Source organism: Pyrus communis, chromosome 17, assembly GCF_041283825.1.
Source record: "Pyrus communis isolate YQ-2024b chromosome 17, ASM4128382v1, whole genome shotgun sequence".
NCBI lineage: Eukaryota > Viridiplantae > Streptophyta > Magnoliopsida > Rosales > Rosaceae > Pyrus > Pyrus communis.
The window spans coordinates 27,425,206-27,445,928 of NC_142581.1; the positions used below are offsets into that span (position 1 = coordinate 27,425,206).

The following is a 20,723-nucleotide window of genomic DNA, read 5'->3' on the forward strand; positions in this document are numbered from 1 at the left end:
CTCCGTTGACGAAGATTAAGTTCCTTCTGGGTGAAGAGATACTGAAGACTCTTGTGATCTGTGAAGATCCTACACTTCTCTCCGTAAAGATAGTGTCTCCACAACTTCAACGCAAAGATGATAGCAGCCAATTCCAAATCATGTGTAGGGTAATTCATCTCATGGTTTTTCAACTGCCGCGAAGCATAAGCAATCACCCTACCATGCTGCATCAATACACATCCCAGACCATTCAAAGAAGCATCACTATAAACCTCAAAATCACCACTATCGTCCGGGAGTGCCAAAACAGGTGCATTAGTAAGACAATGCTTCAACTGCTGAAAACTTTGCTCACACTTATCATTCCACTCAAACTTAACGTCTTTCCTTGTTAACCTCGTCAGTGGCAAGGCAATTATCGAAAAATCCTTAACGAATCTCCGATAATATCCCGCCAAACCAATGAAACTTCTCACCTCAGTGACGGTTCGTGGTTGCTCCCAACTCTCCACAGCTGCAACCTTTTGAGGATCAACAAGAATACCTTGAGCAGAAATGATGTGCCCCAAAAATGCGACTTGATCTAACCAGAACTGGCACTTGCTAAACTTAGCATACAATTGGTGTTCTCTCAACCTTTTCAACACCAAAGTAAGATGTCGAACATGCTCTGCTTTGGACTTAGAATACACCAGAATATCGTCAATGAAGACAATAACAAATCTATCCAGGTAAGGCTGGAATACCCGGTTCATCAAATCCATAAAAGCTGCTGGTGCATTCGTCAACCCAAACGGCATAACCAGAAACTCGTAATGACCGTAACGAGTCCTGAACGCCGTCTTAGGAACATCATCCCTACTAATCTTCAGCTGATAGTACCCAGACCTCAAGTCTATCTTAGAAAATACACAAGCACCTCTCAGCTGATCAAACAAATCATCGATACGAGGCAATGGATAACGGTTTTTAATCGTCACCCGATTCAATTGTCTGTAGTCGATACACAGCCTCAAAGTCCCATCTTTCTTCCTCACAAACAATACTGGAGCGCCCCAAGGTGAAGTACTAGGCTGAATGAATCCCTTATCCACTAATTCCTGTAACTGCACTTTCAATTCCCTTAACTCAGCAGGAGCCATACGATAAGGAGTTAAAGAAATAGGATTAGTACCTGGAAGCAATTCAACATTGAACTCCACATCTCGATCTGGGGGTAAACCAGGTAAATCTTCCGGAAAAACATCAGGGAAGTGTCTAACCACTCTCACATCCTCAATTCTGCTAGGAACGGCCTCCTCTAGCAACACATGAGCTAGATACCCCTGACAACCTTTAGACAACAACTTCTTCGCTCGCAAAGCCGAAATAACACCGTGTCTTACTCCACTCTGCTCACCCACAAAAGTAACCTCAGGTAATTCAGGATGGTGAAAAGTAACTACTTTCCCGTAACAATCAATGTTGGCACGATAGAAGTGCAACCAATCCGTGCCCAAAATCACATCAAAATCAACAATATCTAACGGGATAAGATCCGCGAGCATAACAACACCCTCTACTATCACTGGACAACCTGGGTATAAACAATCTACAACACATCTCTCTCCTCTAGGCATAGCGAATTCTAAATCGTACCCTAGAGGTGTGGGGCGAGGTTGCGTTACTTGAGCAAATGTATGAGAAATAACGGAATGTGTAGCTCCACAATCAATTAAGACTCTAGCAAAATAACCAAGAATGTTTAACGTACCCATTATCAAGTCCGGGTTGTTCTGAGCATCCTGCAGGGAAATATTGTGAATACGCCCTTGGCCCTGCTGTCGTCCGCCACGACCTCTGCTCGCTTGAACACCGCGACCTTGAGCTCCACGTCCCTGACTGGACTGACCCATCTGTCTCGAAGACCCGGCACTACTAGTGGCCATCTCACCCTGCTGATACTGTCCTCCTTGGTACCATTGAGAACCACCCGTTGGAGCTGGAGGATACGGCATGTAGTTGCTGGAATACGGGGGATAACCACCTTGTGAATACGGGTCCTGGGGGTATTGATACGGTCCTGGAGCATAGGGAACAACATCACCTTGATAGTGATAGGCACCACCTCTACCTGCTTGCCCATAAGTACTCGGACCCTGGATTTGCCGAATCGGTGCAGGTGGCGGCAGAAAGGTCTGCTGCGGCTTCTGCTGCTGACCCTGGGGACAATCCACCGCTCTATGTCCCGTCCGTCCACACGTGAAACAAGCACCGCTGATCTGCCTGCACTCGCCGAAGTGTCGGTTATTACACCTCCGGCAAAATGGGGGTCGGTTTCGGCCACCATCACCTTGTCTCTGGCCTCGAGCACTTCCATAAAACCTACCTCCACGTCCTTGTCCAGAGGCACTGAAACCACCACTAGACGAACTTGAACTTGCACCACCCCTTTTAAAGTTCTGAGTTTGGCGAGGCCCAAGCGACACTTGACTTTTTCCTTTGTCGTCTTTCTTCTGATTGCCGTTTTTCTCTTCGTCACTATCACTTGACATATTCTCAGAGTCCTCTACCCTCAACAATATCTCATAGAACTCCTGGTAGGACTCACAGTGAGTAGTAGTTACCATAGAACGCCATCTCTTCTTAGTGCCCAAGCGAAAACGACGAAGCATCTCCGCCGGATTACCAGCGACATCAGGATAGTAACGAGACAAATCAGTGAACTTACGATAATACTCGTTAGCCGTCATCTTTCGCTGTTTCAACTCAGTAAATTCCTGTTTCTTACGGTCGATATACTCAGGAGGTACAAATCTCCTCTGAAACACGTCCTTGAAAACATTCCAATCGGTTCTCTGAGCTGGAGTCAACATACGAAGTTCTTGCTCCCACCAAGCTGCAGACTCCATCTCCAGAAACCAAGAGGTTGTCTCAACCCACCTTTCCATAGGAAGGTTCCCCTGGTTATGTAACACACGAAAAGTCTTCTCTATGTGTTCCAACCAACGTTCTGCGCCTTCATGACCCTCGTTACCTTTAAACTTATCCAACTTCAGGTTATACATAGTCTCCAGAGGAGTCCTCTGGGGAGGGCGCATCACTGTTTGAAGGGCTGTGGCAATCACTTCCCCCAACTGAGTAAGATCAGGGAAACTAGACTCATCTGAGCGACGTGGTTCCCGACAAGGCGGCATGATTCTGACAGAAGACACCAACTATTAGAATACTCACAAAGACACAGGACTGCCAAACCTAGGCTCTGATACCAAGCTGACACACCCCAACCGAGATCAGGGCATGCTGGCCGTCACACGAAGGTGACGTAACCATGTGCGCGTGCGGAAGCTATTAATATAGTAAAATAAAAGTACGAATAATTAAAAACCTAAAAGCATACAAAGTACTAGTGTATGTGAGACACAATTCAGAGCAAGTCTACAACAGTCCAAAAGGAAAAGATACGATGTATTTACACCCGAAGGTGACCCTACAATGGTGAGTGTCTGTCAGAAATGCCGGGACGCCCTCTGGGATAAACCACTGAACTTGCTAGACCACTAGAACCTGGAGGGGCGCAAAAACAAAAGCGTGAGTGGGCAAAAACAAAGTTCTTTGAAAACTCTTTAGCAAAACACATTCTAACCCCTCGCCGTAAAACCTGTATACTTCCCAGAAAATGAACATATATACGTATTTATAGGTATGTCAATCATGCTCCATGATATGCCATTTATGCTCGAGAATATGCCATGACAGAATCTCATAATCAAATATAAATGCTCAAGCGTAAATCACATCAACAACATATAAACTGGCAGCCGGGAGTCACCTAACGTGACATGTACCGCTGCACCTAGAGCTCCACGCTCAACTCAATCACTGAATCTGCACACGAGTCGGAACCACCTAACGTGGTCTGCACGACAAGCTGGGTGTAATATATATGTATGCTCTAGTGCTACGATCACGTGAAGCTGGCGATAAATCGCGGGTCACCTACAAGTCGGAACCACCTAATGTGATCTCTACGACAGGCTTGCACCTAACTTGGATCCAAGACGAGCATGCGGTGCTGGTGAACATACACGTGAAGGCTGTGCCCTGGCCCTGGACGGGAGCACTAACACCGGGGGTGCAGATTATGAGCTCTCTAAGCATCTCAAACTACTATTGCATAATAAACAGGAATGCATAACCACCTGAATACCGCTTACCTGGCACTTACCTGTGCATCCACCGCACCAAATACACATGTATATATGTATGTATATCACCAATAATACATGCAATGATGCGTAAACAACATTCATATAATGCATGGCATAAAACAAATAACATTTTCTATTTAATTTCTGGGAATATAACTGTATATAGGTATATACGGAAAACAAAAGCCCACTCACTGATAATTAGAAGGGTCGTAGCCCCCCTGCCTCGAGTGCGTACGCTCGTCCTCGGAAAACGAATCACCTATACGCGACAAAGTTACGAAAACATTAATTTAAAAGCACCTAAGCAACTTCTCGTAATAACTTCTCATACATTGCTCAAATTGGACAATTGAATATACCAACGTGATCTACACAACCTCAGGATCACACCCATATTTTTAAAATAATTTTTGGACCACGCACGCGCCCCCACGCGCCTGAACAGTCACTGACCCACGCGCAGTCACGTGCACTGCACACTGACGGCGTCAACTGACGCCGTCAGGAATATTCCGTTAACCTGACGGAATATTCCCTAACTGACGCCGTCACTGCCGTTAGGAATATTCCGTTAAACTTAACGGAATATTCCCCTTCCTTCTCCGGCCAGTCACCGTCGCCGGCGCCGCCGCCGTCGCCGGCGCCGTCGCCGGAAAACTGGGAATTTTTCAAACTTTGTTTTCTCCTTCGTTTTTCAACCAAATTTCACGTTCTTTATACCAAAATGAAGCCTAGGACTAGTAGAACAACGTTAGACTAGTTTTAAGGCCTAAAAACCATGAAATCTCACCTACAACAACGATCCAAGTTCGGCCAACTTTGCACAGGACAATCCCGACGTCCAAATTCACCCAACGAACCACTCCCAAGCTCCTGGGAACCTCACAAACACAACTACAAGCTTAGAATCTCCCAAAACAAGCTAGATTAATTGTGCATGAACAGTGTTCAAATCGGCCAAAGCGATATCGACGTGAAAACGTCAAAGTTCTTACCTGGAAATGGCACCACTGGACTTCTCTCAGCCTCACGAGCACGATGGTGGTCTTGGTTTCTCGATTGGTGGAGATTTGAGTATATGTGTGTGTTGTCTGTGTGTAGAAGAAGAAGAAGAAATGGGCTCGGGGGAGAGAGAGAGACAGAGACAGAGTGAGACAAAGAGTGAGGGAATGAGGGAGGGAATCCCGGGAGAAAAGAGAGTGTATGAGTGTGTGTGGTCCCACCACACCACACAACACACATTAACGGGATAAAACGAATTAGGGGTATAATCGTAAATTCACACGTACGTTAAAATGAAATTTGGGACGGGATGTTACAACATTGATTTGCGACACCTATTTTCAGGAATTACGTTGATTGATTTTTAATTTTAGGAACTATCTTGATAGTCATAATCAATTTCATTGATAATTTGTGATAAAAATTCAAAAAATTATTTATGACTTGTTCGACCTACATTCAAACTTTTTAATCAAAAAAAAAAAAAAATATGATTCAAGTAGGTAATAGGTCTCTACATATTGAGAGATTTGTCAACTTGCTGAGCATGGTTCGGTACATTCAGTGTAGGATTGGTTGGAACTTACAAAAAAAAAAAAAAAAAAGTTTACAATCAACTGTATTATACTATTGTGACACTTGACGTAATAATATTTTGCGTATTATGTTATATTTCTGGCACATTAAAAATTTGTTCTACGTATTGGCCCACTACAAATTCATTAGTCATAGCAGGCTATCATGTCCAACATCACACCCATCTACATCATATCTCAATTATCCCTTGGGATTTTTAGATTTTAATTATCCTTTGGGTCCTTTGGGTCCATTGTAATGTCTTGTCAAAAGAAAAAGCGGAGGATAACGTGGGAAAAGGATTTCACTAGATCTTCTTTGAAGGAATCCGAAAGATCAAGCAATTATAACATTTCATTGTATATCGTGCGATTAGTTTTTATTAGACATTATTTATATTCAATTTTGAATTTTAAATTTTAAATAATTTCTGACCGTACGATATACAATGAACGACCGTAATTATTTAATCTTTCAAATCCCCACAAAAAGAATCTGACGAGGATCATTTTCCGATAATATGAATGTTTTCTATTTTCTTTACTTTCCTGCCATTTTCTCTTTGATGAAATTTGAAATTTGAGAGCTCCATCGTAGATGAATGCCCAAATAAAATGCATAAGTACGTAAAGAGATTACGAGGAGTAATTTTTGTAATTAAGTCAACCGGAAAATTGAGCAAAAAGCCCAAGAAACTAGCAGTCCTAGAGAAATTTGGAGTAAGATTTTCTCTCATTCTATTCCTATCATTTTTCCTTCCTTCTTCTCACACATTATTTTTTATGTTATTATCTCTATAAAAAAAATCCATATAACATAATTTTTGATTTATTATCTCTAAAAAAAATTCAATATAAAATATTAATATAGTTTAACCATAACTATTCAAATAGAAGAAGAGGAAAATAAAGAAAGATTAGGACGGAAAAAAACCCTCTGAAGAATTCTAAGGTGCAAAAAAAAATAGCAAGTACGAAAATAGGAGTAAAGTATAACAAAAAGACGTAGGGGTGGAAATCAAAGATCTATCTTGTAGGGGATAAACAGAATATATAAAAAAAAAAAAAAAAAAATTGGGTACTGTTCTAATTTAGAAACTGCATGTTTTAAATTTCATTTAGAAATACTTTTAAAATGATTGAAAACGCTTTTAACAAATTTTTTTTTTGGAATTCATCCCTAATAAAAATGCAAGTGAATCTTGTAAAAACATTTAAAAGTGTTTCTATCAAGAAGCACCAGTTATGTGATTCTTATAGAAAACACTTGCTTTTAGAACCTACAAACATTTTCGAAAAAAAACGCTTTCATTCATTTTAAAAACACTTTCAGCTATTAGTCATTGTGGTTATGACAAAACCAATTTCGGTTGAAGTATTGCTACATTTACCACATTCTTTTATGATATTTGTACAACCCTTCTAATAGGTAAAGTCCATCAATTATCATCTCTATTGGAAAAATGATACAAGTGTGATATGGAAAATGTGTTAAAAAGTAACATTTTTGTCTTTGTAGTGGTATTTTCAAATTAAAGAATTGGAATAACGTGTTCTACAATAATAAAATAAAAAGTGCACGACGGATCAACAGAACATGAATTGCTAAGAGAGAGAGGAGAGGCTTGGCATAAAATATAGAGAAATTAACAAATTTGGGATATTATTACTCATTATCCTCAAAAACTAGGCTAACCAGAAAATAAACAATTAATTAAAAAGGGTTTGGATGTGGTGCTAAACAAATTAAAGATGGAAATCAAAACATGGATGGATGGATGGATCTATTTGGCTTTGGACTTGGAAATGAGCTCACGGGCATCAGACTGGGTTGGAAGAGCTGGAATGGCACCCTTTTGAGTTGTACAGATAGCTCCACAAGCATTTGCAAAACTCAGAGCCTCCTTCAATTTTGCTTCGTCCTGTATATATTTATGTAGGAAATAATTAAGTTAATTAAAATTTAAAAACACAGAAAATAGAAACCAAAAATTAAGAAGTGTCTAGTTTGGGACTGAATGTACTTACCTCAAAGATGGACATATCATTGGCCATGGAAAGCAAAAATGAACCAACAAAAGAATCACCGGCGCCGGTTGTGTCCACGGCTTTAACTGAGAAGCCGGCCACCTTTCCTTTGAATTTCTGCACGTATATTATCATGACATGATCAATAATTTACATTTTCTCTCATATATATATATATATATATATAGTCGTTATCTGCAAGTGTATGTAGTTGTGAAAGATATGAGAAGAAGTTGGTTTAGGGTATGAACGTACCTTGGTGTAATATCTGCAGCCCTTCTCACCATCAGTGACCACGAGCAGTTTGAGGTTGTCATGCCACAGGGACAGAACCACATCTTCTTTCTCAGAATCTCCTTGCGTCAGGAAGTTCACCTCGTCGTCGCTCACCTATATGCATATCCATATAGGAATATACTAATTAATCATCAAAAACGCAAACAACTCTACGTATATTCATACGTATCTAGCTACCAATATCTCAGATACATATATATATATATATATATATATCATCACAGTGAATTAATCTTATACAGAAAGAAATCGATATGAGTATACATAACATTGATCGGATCAGATACATATATATACATACATACATATACATACATACATACATACATATATATATATATATATATCATCATAGTGTATTAATCTTATACAGAAAGAAATCGATATGAGTATATGTAACATAGATCGGATCAGATACATACAGATACATACATACATACATACATATATATATATATATATATATATATATATCATCATCATAGTGTATTAATCTTGTACAGAAAGAAATCGATATGAGTATATATGTGTTTAGTGTTGGTACCTTGATGAAATCAGCCTGATTCCATATGCTCTTGATCTCCTGCCTAGCAGCATCAGCAGAGGGCCAGAGGGGCAACCTGACGTTGGGATCGTAGGAAAGCAAAACGCCAGCTTCCTTAGCGGCTTTCATGGCTGCCATATGAGCCGATCTGCATGGCTCGGCTATGAGGCTTATGGATCCGTAGTGGAATATCTTAGCCTGCTTGATAAGACCCATGTTTAGCTCCGAATCCTTGAGCAACATATCAGCACTGGGGTTCCGGTAAAACATGAACTCCCTTTCACCGTCGTTCTTCAAGGTCACGAACGCCAACGCTGTTCTGGCATGCTTATCCACGCACACTCCCTCCGCGTTCACCCCGTTCTTCTTCAATATGTTGATCAGCATGTGTCCGAACTCGTCATCTCCAACCTAAATCAATCATGAACCAAGAAATTAAAACAAAATTAATTAATTCATTGATTTCTAAATCATAAAATTAAATAAAATATCAGATGGACGGGTCGGTCTAGTTTCTATTACCTTGCCAACGAAAGCCGATTTACCACCAAGCTTGGTGATGGCACAAGCCACATTGGCAGGTGCACCGCCGGCGGCCTTGAGGAACCCCGTGGACTCGGCCAACGAAACTCCGGCCGTGTCTGGCACAAAGTCGATGAGCATCTCCCCAAACGCTACAATTAGTGGACTCTCTGAATTCGCCATCCTCAACTCACTCTCTCTTAACTCTTGCGATTGAGATCACTTTATCGTTCTATGAAACGCTGCTTCTGTGAAACAGATCAAATTAATTATTAAATTGTCAATGTCCAACCCTTTATATAGAGTTCAATCAGCGTCGGTCAGCCATCCATGTTCCGATATAACTCTAACTGACATCAGTTTGTTGCGTTTCCGAAACCGAAACAAAATAGGCAAACTACTTTATGCATATGTAAGTACGTATAAATTCTAGCAAAAATCAAACGGCTGATATTAATGAAAGATTGCCATACTCACTATTGTCCGTCTGATTGCCAGACAAGCACACAGATATATATATATATATATATATATATATATATATATATCCAATTATCGGTATCAATGTTGATTTGGATTTGAAAGACTAATCTAATTGAGATATGATCTATTGTGTTTTTTCATGACAAGATAAGTTGATCTTATCGTCTGTAATTTATCCAATTATTCCCTTTGCTTTTTTTATTTATTATTATTTAATTTATTATTATTATGGGAGGAGAAGAGTTCGAAACTATTACAATAATTTAAGAATAAAGGAATTTCAAACCTGAAACGCATGATTAAAAACCCAATACCCTATCAACTTGAATATTTGACAAACACCCCAAAGAAATCTCCTTGAGGGTATTGGATTGTATCATCTCTCCTATGGCCTTTGAGTAACTGTGAAATCCTGGCGGTATCTACTAGGGAATTGAATTAGAAGGAGATTAGAGAATCAAACGAGATTGAGTATTAATCCAATTCATTTTCCCCCTTTTTAAGAGAAACAATCAAAAGAGGGCTGGTTCTCTCCCGCACATCTCAGTCGTTTTTTATTGTCTTTTGATGCATAGAAGAGCGAAGCTCCTCAAAAGAGATCCCCAATACTTTACTTGTATTAGTGAGTTTTATTTTTATTTGACATATAGTGTCACGATCCTAATTTGGGCTTGTTGTAAAATACCCCTGCGTCCGAACAGTAAATGTTGCCACGTTCCGAATTAATGGTAATACTGAAATGGTTTCGAGGTTGTGTATATACTTAGAATGACAAGCCATGCTTACTTGAGACAAAAAAGGGGTTGCAGTTGCTGGAGGAGGTTTGATACCCGGTGCAGCGATAAAATGTGTGTTAAGTGCTTTAAAAATGATTAAAAGCGTTTTTGATGAAAGTATTTTTAAAACCAATTTGTAGTAAAACTGTACGTGAATACTAGAAAAACACTTGAAGTGTTTCCTATAAGAAGTACATGACTGATGCTCATTCTAAAATACACTTCAAGGGCTTTTAGAATCCACAATACTTTCAGCAAAAGCACTATCCATCTTAAAAGCACTTTTAATGAGCACAAACTTTTTCAAAAGCGAAGATATCAAGATCTTAAGAGACATTGAACAGTATTACAGTAACGGCAATGCTCTAGTATTTCCATGCATGCAACTGTAACAACAAAACAAAACATATCACTGATCTACGCAATTTCAACTCTATCAATCGCGTTTTAAAGCCTTCGTCACGCAGCCCTTGAAAATCACTATTGCAAAGTAAGCCAAGACTGTAACGGCAATGCTCCCGAGTAAGACGAGACGATCGAAAGAAGAATTTTGGACAGTGTAGACCCGAAGCCCGATCACATCCCAGTTGCTCTCTGTCCAAACAGCGTCCAACTGCCCCATGGGGTCAGAGTTATTCGGAGGCAACACAGTCCACGTTCCACCAGATTCAAATTTCAACCGTGTTGAGTATGCCGGAACATATCTGCATGATCAACGCACAAGCATTAAAAAAATTATACAGATTGGCAACTTTTATTTGACGTTAAACTCTACTACACGTCGCTAGACAGTTGCAAAGGCCCGAAAACATGCAATGCTAGTTAGGCTGGCAGAGTAGGAAATAAAAACATTGACCACGACCAACAGTCGACAAATATAAGGTTGGCCTGAACAAAAGCAGGATTTTGTGATGGAAGTTTCAACCAATATGACCTGGCAAGCAGGTCAGACCCCTTAACCAGGATGATGAGGTGCGGTTTATTCCATTGAACACGTCATACTCTAAACACAATTTGATTAAGCATGCTTGTTATAATGGATCTGCAATTTCTAGTTACGTACCTGGTTGTGGAGACAACACAGACACCCTTTCCCTCAGTTTCTGCTTTAATACATACTTCACCATCATTACTGCAGTCTTGAGTACAAACAGAGCTTGCATTTTCCTTCGGAATAGAAGTTCTTTCGGCCAGGAAGTTCCAAACGAACCTTGAAATGTCACCAACGTATCCCAGATCAGGTGTGGAGGAAGGTTCATCAAGTATAACGCCAACATAATGGCTCGGGCAGGTATTGGCTGGTGATATATAGCTTTTCACCAGATCACAAGAAAGACCTGGCTCACAGTCCACCAGGCAACCCACTAGTTCTTCAACTAGTGAAGCGTTCACGTTGATAGACGTCAGAGCAGAACTGCTTAGATTTTTGGTGTCACTTGCAAGAATGTAAAGGGAGCGTGCTACAAGGGAAGCAGCTGCCGCAATGGACGATGAGTTGATATTTGCTGCAGTGAAGTTTCAAAGTATGAATGAAATAAATGAGAATTTGGATCACCATGTAGCATCAAGATGATTAATCAAGAAAGAACAAAAGAATACAAATAAACTCACATAAATCATCAAGGTGACTGTGGTAGAACTTGTTGGTGAAGACATTATCAAAATCTTCCAACACAACCCCAGAGGTTAGAGAGTTCTGTTAAGAGTAAAAGAGCCATTGAGAGTTCCATGAAATCAACAATGAAAAATGATTTCTATATTCTTGAGCATTCAATATCTACAAACAGAACAAAAAGCTAAATAAAAGAAGAAAAAAATGCATAAATATACGGCCCAGGAACAACATAAGCTATCAAAAACAAAAAAACAAAAATTTCATCCTTCCTGAGTTCAAGGTTGTGTGGATTCAATAAAATAAAACTTCCACATGGAATGAGACATCCAATACCTCCCGATGATGAATGCTCTATGGATAAATTCAAGGGGACGTTGCACAAGAGTAGTTTATGTTGCTATCAAACCAAAGTTCTCTTTTAAATCACAAACTCATCATTTTTTTTAATGAATTATGCACCTACTTTTTACAGGAGAGGTGTGGCTATCAAACCCTGGGCCAGCTACAACATTACATGCTCTTTGTTGATGTAATCATGTAGATGAAGGGAGTCCGAATTAAAAATTAACTGAATAGAGTAAGGGACTGTACTGTTACATACCTTTTTCAGAAAAGTCATCAAGGAGGATGGAGGTATCCCAGGATTTGAAGCATTTGCAGATGAGATTGTAATGTTTTCAGACTTGACTGAATCTTGGGCACGCCTCACAGCATCCAATGTCTCATTTGTGGAAGATGAAACCTACAAATAACACCTTGAGAAATATAACCATACCGAATGGAGGGGCACGTTATGATAATAGAGATGAGAGTCTCTATGTGATCTTCCCAACAGTTTCTTCTACTGTAGGTTTCACAGAAGGCAAATTTGGAATAAATGTAACCACACCAAATGTGAAGGCACTTAATGATAATAAAGAAGAGAGATCTTTCTGTTATCTTCTCAAGAGCTTCTTCTAATGTAGGTTTCATAGAGGGAAAATTCAGAATTTGCATATTATTGCATTGCATCAATTATCTAGTCAATCGTGAATGATTGGAGATCAGACGTGGAAAGGGTAAACCATCATCGACCAATGACAAGAACAAAAAGTTCATGTATTTCTATTATGATATAGAGACTGAATTTTAGACATGCACAGGGAAAACCGCATGGAATCTTATCACCCAACTTCTTCCACGAGCATACATAACTTAAAGTATTTCACTTGTGCCAGATATGAAAGCAGTTATATATGCAAGATACAATTCCAAGGCAGAGTTGCAGAAGTTAATAGTATGTGCGTAAAATTTGAATTGCAGGGAACAAGTTTTCTCACCCCAGCTGTATGAATGAAAAAGTTCTTAGCTCCTTGGTTGAGGCCCTTTCCAACAGATCCAATTTCCACAACCTACAGACAAGCATCCAATTACCATTTAGTGGGCTCCTCGAAAGGAATACTGATGCATTATGCAGAAGATCCAACTAAATTAAATGAAAATCAACCATATAACCCAACATAATACTCAAATTTACACAACACGAAGCACAGTATGTTTCAGTACAATGCGAGAGAAAAAGGGGAGGGATCTTTAACATGACACAAAAAAGAATTCTCCCTGAACAGAAAGGGAGGAATGGAAATTTATATCTCCCTATAACTGATGCATTTGAAGATTCTGGTCAGGAGGATCATGTAACTTGTAAATTTGCAATGCTTAGGCGACTGGCTGGGTATAGCATTTAACTGATTGAGTATATTTACAATAACAGACCTTTGAGATTATAATAGTTTACTTCCATAACATCTCGAGCAGAAGTGTACCTTCTCAATCAATGAGTAATTAAGACCACTAACAGCATTAGACTGCAGATCAAGTTCAAGCAAAAATCTCCTGCTACCAAGATAGCCCCAGGCTTCTCCAGTGAAAACGGCGAAAACAAGCTGCATTGAAAATTTAAAAATTAGGATCATCAAATAATACATATCCACATGCACTGAAGTCAGAAGCAATACATTGTCATTGGTCACCAAAATTTAAGAACATTTTTTTAGGATGAATAAAGTGAACCCATAAAAAAATACATCTCAAGAACTTAAAATGCAATGCATTTATAAAAAAATGACATGATATGAAAAGGAGGGGACAGGCCAAGTATAGAGGTAGTATACAAGAGAAGACCACCAAGACAACATGCTTCTACATATAAACATATACATATAGCTTGGTACAGAGATGCAAGACAATCAGGCATACTAGAATGGTCTCAAAACTCAATCCGAGAGGAAATTCATAAATAAAAAGCCCCTCTAACAAACCAACATGGTTTTCAATATGAGCAAACTGACAACAATGTATTACACATAGATTATCCATCTTATAGCCCACCTGTTTATTGAAGCCATCCAGATCATCCGCATGAGAAAGTGCATCAACTGCGGCCAGCAATGAAATCAGCCCCTAAAAATTGTTGCAAGTATGATTGAGTATTTCATACAAGGCAGCATAAACAATAGAAAGAAATAAAACGAACTCACAGATATAGGAGAGTTGGCGCCGAGTGCTTTATCACGGAAAAAAGAAGCTGAATCCATTGACGCCAGTACAAGTATAATGGGCTTGGAGTGTTCTGGTGATGAAATGTTGATTGGGGGAAGTGATGACCAAACACTGCCCTTCATAATCAAGATGCAAAAATTACACTTCACACAAAATTAAGAAAAGAAAAGAAAATCGAATTTGCTTTTAACAGGTAAACGTGACTACATATAGTTTTCAGGGCCCTCAGGCCTAGATATAGTCATCTAATAGAAGACACACACAAGATCCAAATCTATTTGCCTTGCTGTAATTTATGCCTTATTGTAAGAATTTAAGTCATGCCAAATAATTAATGGGATAATTATAAGACAATACTTATCTGTTTGTGTGCGTGTCCTCCATATGAATTTTATAGAAAAATCTTTTAGATCAAAGGTTAAGTTGGTTGAATACCAATACTTGACCAGTTTCCATACCAAAAGACCCCCAGCATCACAACTATATAAATTGCAAACGGACAGGTTCAAACTTGAGTTTATTCATTATGAGAATAGGAAAACTCACCTGTATCCACCTAAGGGAAGGCAAGTGTTTTCCTTTAGACAAGATTCGGAATCACGAGTCCCAGATTTCATTGTCTGATCCAAGCCAAACGTGTTATAAAAGGCCATTTAATGATATTAAGTTAAGCAAACACTCACGGGATAAAATCATCGAAATGCGGCAGGAAAAAAAACTATGCTGAAATAACAGATTATACCTGCATTACCAGATCAAACTCAGCCACATCATCAGTATAAGATTTCTTGCTCTTCTGATTCTTTATGGCCGCCTAGTCATAAGTGACAACACAACTAACTATATCAATCAGAAATTTAATGACCCTACGTAATCAAAAGGTCAAGTGCACACAGCATTGAGAACTCTAAAGTCATGGCAATAGCATGGATGTAGGGAAATATTGATGGGAGTATGGGTGACAATCAAATGGAAAAAGAAAAAAAAAAAAGTTAAAACCCGGAAATTGTGCATTAAATTTTAGGGAATTGTAATGCTTGAATTTAGTTAAAAAACACTACTTAGCACGTGTTATAACAACTTTCACATTAGTAAATTTAAATCAAATTAATTGAACTTACCTTACATTAGATACACTTACAGCCCAAATTTTACCAACATAGCCACTTCAATTATTGCACAGAGTTTTAGAAAACCGGGGAAAAAAAACTTCAGACCTTGCTAACCTTCAGATCTTACTAACTTCCCATAGTTTCTATAGGGTGGAAGCGTACACCCTGGTTTCAGCCGACATCTCTTCCATTTGTGGCTCATAGCACAAACATAAAATAAAAATAAAGGCTTAACTATCAAAATGCCCCCTGAACTATCAGGGAATTATCACTTTGCAATTCCTTTCCAACCTGGACTTTCACTCCTGTTAAATTTTGCTCCATGATATCGACATGATATCTGGATGACATATTGATGAAATATTGAGTATCTGACAATTAAAAGTTAACGAGTCAATGGAAAAAGTTGACGAACAGGGGTAATGTGAGGCACAACAAAGTAAAACTCCTAGGAGAAAGTGATTCAACTGCAAAAGCAGGGGGTAAAGTGATATTTAGGGTATTGTTCAGGAGGCATTTTTGATAAATAACATAACTAACAAGATGCCATCCTTTTAATTCATAAAGAATGCAAGAAGCACCCCTTTTATTGGGTAAATAATATGATTAATATCCAAGAGGCATTTTGCAAATTGGGACAATATCTACCATGGCATTCTAATTATATTTTTCACACCATTATATCTTTTAATGAGAAGATGAAGCACTCCTTCAGATTAGAGATGTAAAAGGCAATGAATCTAGGTCAAACAGTAATTCCTCTTATGATTTAACAGGGATTAAAAGATTATCTAGGTCAAACAATAGTACAACTTGTGATATTATGAAAAGTAACAAAGGAACGAGAACAACCATAAGCAATTATGTCTATTGGACTCAACATTTTAGCCTGTTAAGCCATCTCACATATCAAAGTAAATAGTATGACATTTAGCCAGGGCCACATATGGTACTGGAAACTTTTAAGAACTTGCATTACCTCCTGCATGGTCAATGTGCTAGTCTGCGAGAGTAAGAATACAGGAAAGTTATATGGGTTCCACATTATACCAGAGCCCTGCAAATTTGAAACATTGGTGCCTCAATTTATCAGAGGAAAAAAACAAGTCAAAATTTACATCCTCTGATTCTAATTTTATCAACTCTAATCTCGAGAGTTTAGTCGACACAAAAAGTAAATCTTTAAATGCTAAGTTTGTACGTGGTCTCCTTAAACGATATATTTTATCTTTGGAATTGATCATCAACTAGCATCTTGCATTTTCAAGAAAATCAAACACTTGCTTGGGTACAATATATTATCCGTTGTCAAATTATTGATCCATTAAGACATTTTTTTAGCAGCAAGCATTCAATCATTAGCAGCGTATATAAAGGTAAATAATAAAGACTATAAAAGAACTTACAGTTGGGTTCCATTCATAGTTGATGCTAGTGTAAGGAGCAAATTCAGATTGTGGGAACTTTTGAGCTGGAGAGAATCCTACACGCAAGACAAGAAGCACTGTCAACAATGCCATAAAGAATGCCTATGGTTAACACTTAACCGGTATTAGCTTTCTTGAAAGAGAAAAAAACAGACAATGACAAGTAGATGATCACAACTTTACATTTTTGAACATTTCGGTACTCAAGTCCTGATTCAATGAAAATTCTAGGAACGTTGCTATGAAAATAAAAAAGTAAACACAAAAAAGAATGACTAGTAGATAAATGCATCTTTACCTTTCAACTGATTTTGCAGCTCAGGTCTGGATTCAACCAAGACACCGGCAACATTTTTAGCAAAATTTGAATCATTCAATATTCTGCAACGCAGATAACTTACAACTAAGCAATTCTTCATGGTCAAAGAATTAAATTAGAAACAAAAAATAGATTACTACAAGCATCATCCTCAAATTAACCATCAAATCCTAGGCTGTTACGCAATCTAAACCTTTGGTTATATATTACACATTGAAACATCAGTACAGAAACCTTCTACTTATATAATCCACCAAGTCCAAAACATAGCAATACATGTTGAACCATGGACATCATCAGAAAAGCACTAAATCCTAGTATGATTACCAAATGAAACACTAATTCGGCAATAGACATCATCAGAAAAGCACTAAATCCTAGTATGATTACCAAATGAAACACTAATTCGGCAATAGACTTAGCAGAAAAAAAAATTACTAATTTCTATCACAAATTCACAATTGAAACTGAAACAGATTACTATAGTTCTTGATAAAATTAACTTACTTCAATATGTTAGAACACCAGACAATATTAGAATTTGGAATTATAGAAATGACTTTTTGAAATTGATGTGAGCCTATTTGGTAGCCCTTTGATATGGGCCCGTTTGTTAACCTTTTTGACATGGGCCTGGTTTTTATAATTAAGGAAAGAGAGGATAGATAGATGAAAGACTTGACGGCAAAAAGGGAAATATTTCATAAATCTCAGTTGAAAATATGAACTAAAAACAAGTTTACATAGTTTTAAATTTTTTTAGTTTTGTGCAGTAGCTACAGCTTGGATATAAAAGAACAATAACCTTTGGAAGCAACAGTAATCATTGGACCAACTCTAAAACTAAATGACCATGGTGTGTGAACTTTGCTTATTTCTTTTGTTTGAGGATCGACGAATCAAATGACTTTTTTTCCAATTTTTGTCTCTTCTTCTCCCGCTGAATCAAACTTTTTCTTGATGTTGCCATCTTGTTTCTTAAAATAATATATTTTTCTTCAATAATCATCACTAGATATTAGATACACTACCGTGTAACATTGTTCAAAGCATACAATATCAGAGCCCTAACAAAGCACAGAATATACAAATAGCACACAAAAAAAGTTAGATGAATGCATATATGAAATTGAAAGCTTATAGGAATACCTAGCAAGAAAACTTTGAATTTTATCAACTGACAACAGAACTGCAGATAACTGAGACAACTCAGTAGCATTGTTCAATCTTATAATCGGAGCGACAACCTTCTCTCTTCCAGGATCTTGGAGTGCAATAAAAAGAGAAGAGAATTCACCGACAGTTAATTATAAGGACGGTTGGTTACATATAAAATTATACAGATAAGCTATACAAAAGACTACTGTAGCACTTACTTGAACAACCAATCTCCCCAGAAAGATTGAGTAGCCGTACACAAGGATATCCATCAAGTGTCATATACATTGAACTCTGAAGATCAGGAACTGACTCCATCTTGCTTGTCTGTCCTAAAATTTCAAAAGATAATAAAGTTATAATTCAAGCCAACCAAATTAACAATACAAAGTTGCACAGCGGAAAAAGAAATCAAAATAAAATAGATTATAAAGGTATCCCAAGAAAGGAAAAGGTAAGACAGAATTTGCAAACAAAGTATTATTCACATGATAAGGTTTCCGTAACGATGACTTGGAGAATCAACATTTCTAAATGCTAAACAAGGCCTTAATATCATTTACACTTGTGTCTACTATTTTTGCGAAAGAAGATGTTTGAAATGCTGTTCTACAACTACTTGCCATGCACAATGTAAAAGACATTTATGTAATACATATTTTCTAGCCCAAAAACTTTGGTAGTATCCTTGCCCCTAGTAAAATCATTTTTCCAAATTATGGTACGCAAAAGAAATGCAGACTGTTGACAAAGACGAGAGAGAGAGAGAGAGAGACTCTCACAATAAATTAAAAACAATTCAGTACGTGGAAGTGGAACCGGTTAAAAACAAGACAGCACATTTCGCATGAGCGCTCAGATTCTTGAATGCAACGATGTCAAAAACTCCATTCAAATAGTTACATTCAATCAGTAAATGGTCAGAGACAGATAAGTTTCGTGTTTTCTTCAAGTAGCAGGGTAGAGGGCGTGTTATCCATGTCCAGCAGTGAATTTGGAGTGTTTCAGGTAACTGACAGACCGACAGTGTATATTCGACAATAACTGTAGCACACCTTCAAATAGCATTCTTAGCTTTTAATCCATTACAAGAATTCATCCATTACTATTGATCGTTATTGCATTATGAGCATGCATTAAATTCAATAATAACAATTACTAAATTATGCACATTTCGAAAGCAGATTCATTCATCTATGTATTTAGCAGAATATACCAATAAATACGACCATTTCTATTGTTTGAGAATTGAGAGACATCCAAATTTTCATATCCCTCAACCTCATTCTCCTTCTAATTCTTAAGCTGAAAATAAGAACCACTTCATGACATGCCTGTAATTGTACTTGTACCGATGCTATCGCTATCCTCCAGAAACGCAAAGACTCGAAAACCGCAGTGGCATTCCAAATGAGAATTAGAGATATACTCAAATATATATCATTGATAGCAATTGATTTCATGTGAATTAAGTTATAAGTTTCCATTTTTACTCCTTGTGATTCTAAGCAACCAAACATAGTGCAAGTAAAATCGAAGACATCGAAAAGCTAGTGTAAATTTGAATAGATTGAAGTAGCTGCAGAGACAGAGAGAGAGAGGGAATTCGAAGAAAGACCGCTTACCAGAGAATGCGAGACGAAGATGAAAGCTGAGCAAGAAAAGCAGTAGAAGGAATTGCATGGCCATGGTGCTTCCGCAGCTGAGCTACTGCTCTTGCTCACCGAAACCCTAGACCATCGTCGACTGCAAGCAACCAAATTTGGGGACTGAGATAAGAGGTTAGAGCATCCCCGATTGCCTCCAAATTTGGGGCTCTTTCTATGGAAAATTTCTATAATTTTGAATTTTCGTAGGGGCTAATTACAATTCACACCATGCGACAGTTAATTACAAAATCAGCCAATATGTTTCCATTTCTTCAAAACACACCCTAAAATTTTGATATTTGGTCAATTCGCACCTTTCGTTGAATTGACTATCCGAAGTTTGAACGTCAGGTGTTCAAGCCACCTTCATCGCACGTGCCTGTGTTTCTTCCCCTCAAAACCGAAAAAGTGGGGGATGACGTGTCACCGTGCTGGGCCCACCCCAAACTTGTGTCTCCCTTGGGCTCAAGAATACAAATGGGCCTTAAATGGGCCTCTTA

At 38.2% G+C, this 20,723-nt stretch overlaps 2 protein-coding genes across 2 annotated transcripts; both read right to left on the minus strand.

The window, feature by feature from the left end:
* Window positions 1–7,390: 7,390 nt before the first annotated feature.
* LOC137709469 (pfkB-like carbohydrate kinase family protein) lies at window positions 7,391–9,439 on the minus strand. The gene is made up of 5 exons (XM_068448561.2): window positions 9,144–9,439; window positions 8,622–9,032; window positions 8,036–8,170; window positions 7,781–7,897; window positions 7,391–7,674 (listed from the first exon to the last, which is right to left on the minus strand). Exons 1-5 carry the CDS (start codon window positions 9,324–9,326, stop codon window positions 7,537–7,539), a joined length of 984 nt encoding a protein of 327 aa, XP_068304662.2. The 5' UTR covers window positions 9,327–9,439; the 3' UTR covers window positions 7,391–7,536.
* A 1,212-nt stretch (window positions 9,440–10,651) lies between these two features.
* On the minus strand, window positions 10,652–20,580 carry LOC137707697 (Zn-dependent exopeptidases superfamily protein). The gene is made up of 16 exons (XM_068446601.2): window positions 20,200–20,580; window positions 18,793–18,906; window positions 18,566–18,680; window positions 17,396–17,478; window positions 17,077–17,153; window positions 16,650–16,727; window positions 15,301–15,372; window positions 15,105–15,178; window positions 14,537–14,669; window positions 14,388–14,459; window positions 13,823–13,942; window positions 13,337–13,408; window positions 12,619–12,759; window positions 12,014–12,098; window positions 11,466–11,907; window positions 10,652–11,106 (listed from the first exon to the last, which is right to left on the minus strand). Exons 1-16 carry the CDS (start codon window positions 20,261–20,263, stop codon window positions 10,839–10,841), a joined length of 2,010 nt encoding a protein of 669 aa, XP_068302702.2. The 5' UTR covers window positions 20,264–20,580; the 3' UTR covers window positions 10,652–10,838.
* Window positions 20,581–20,723: the final 143 nt, after the last annotated feature.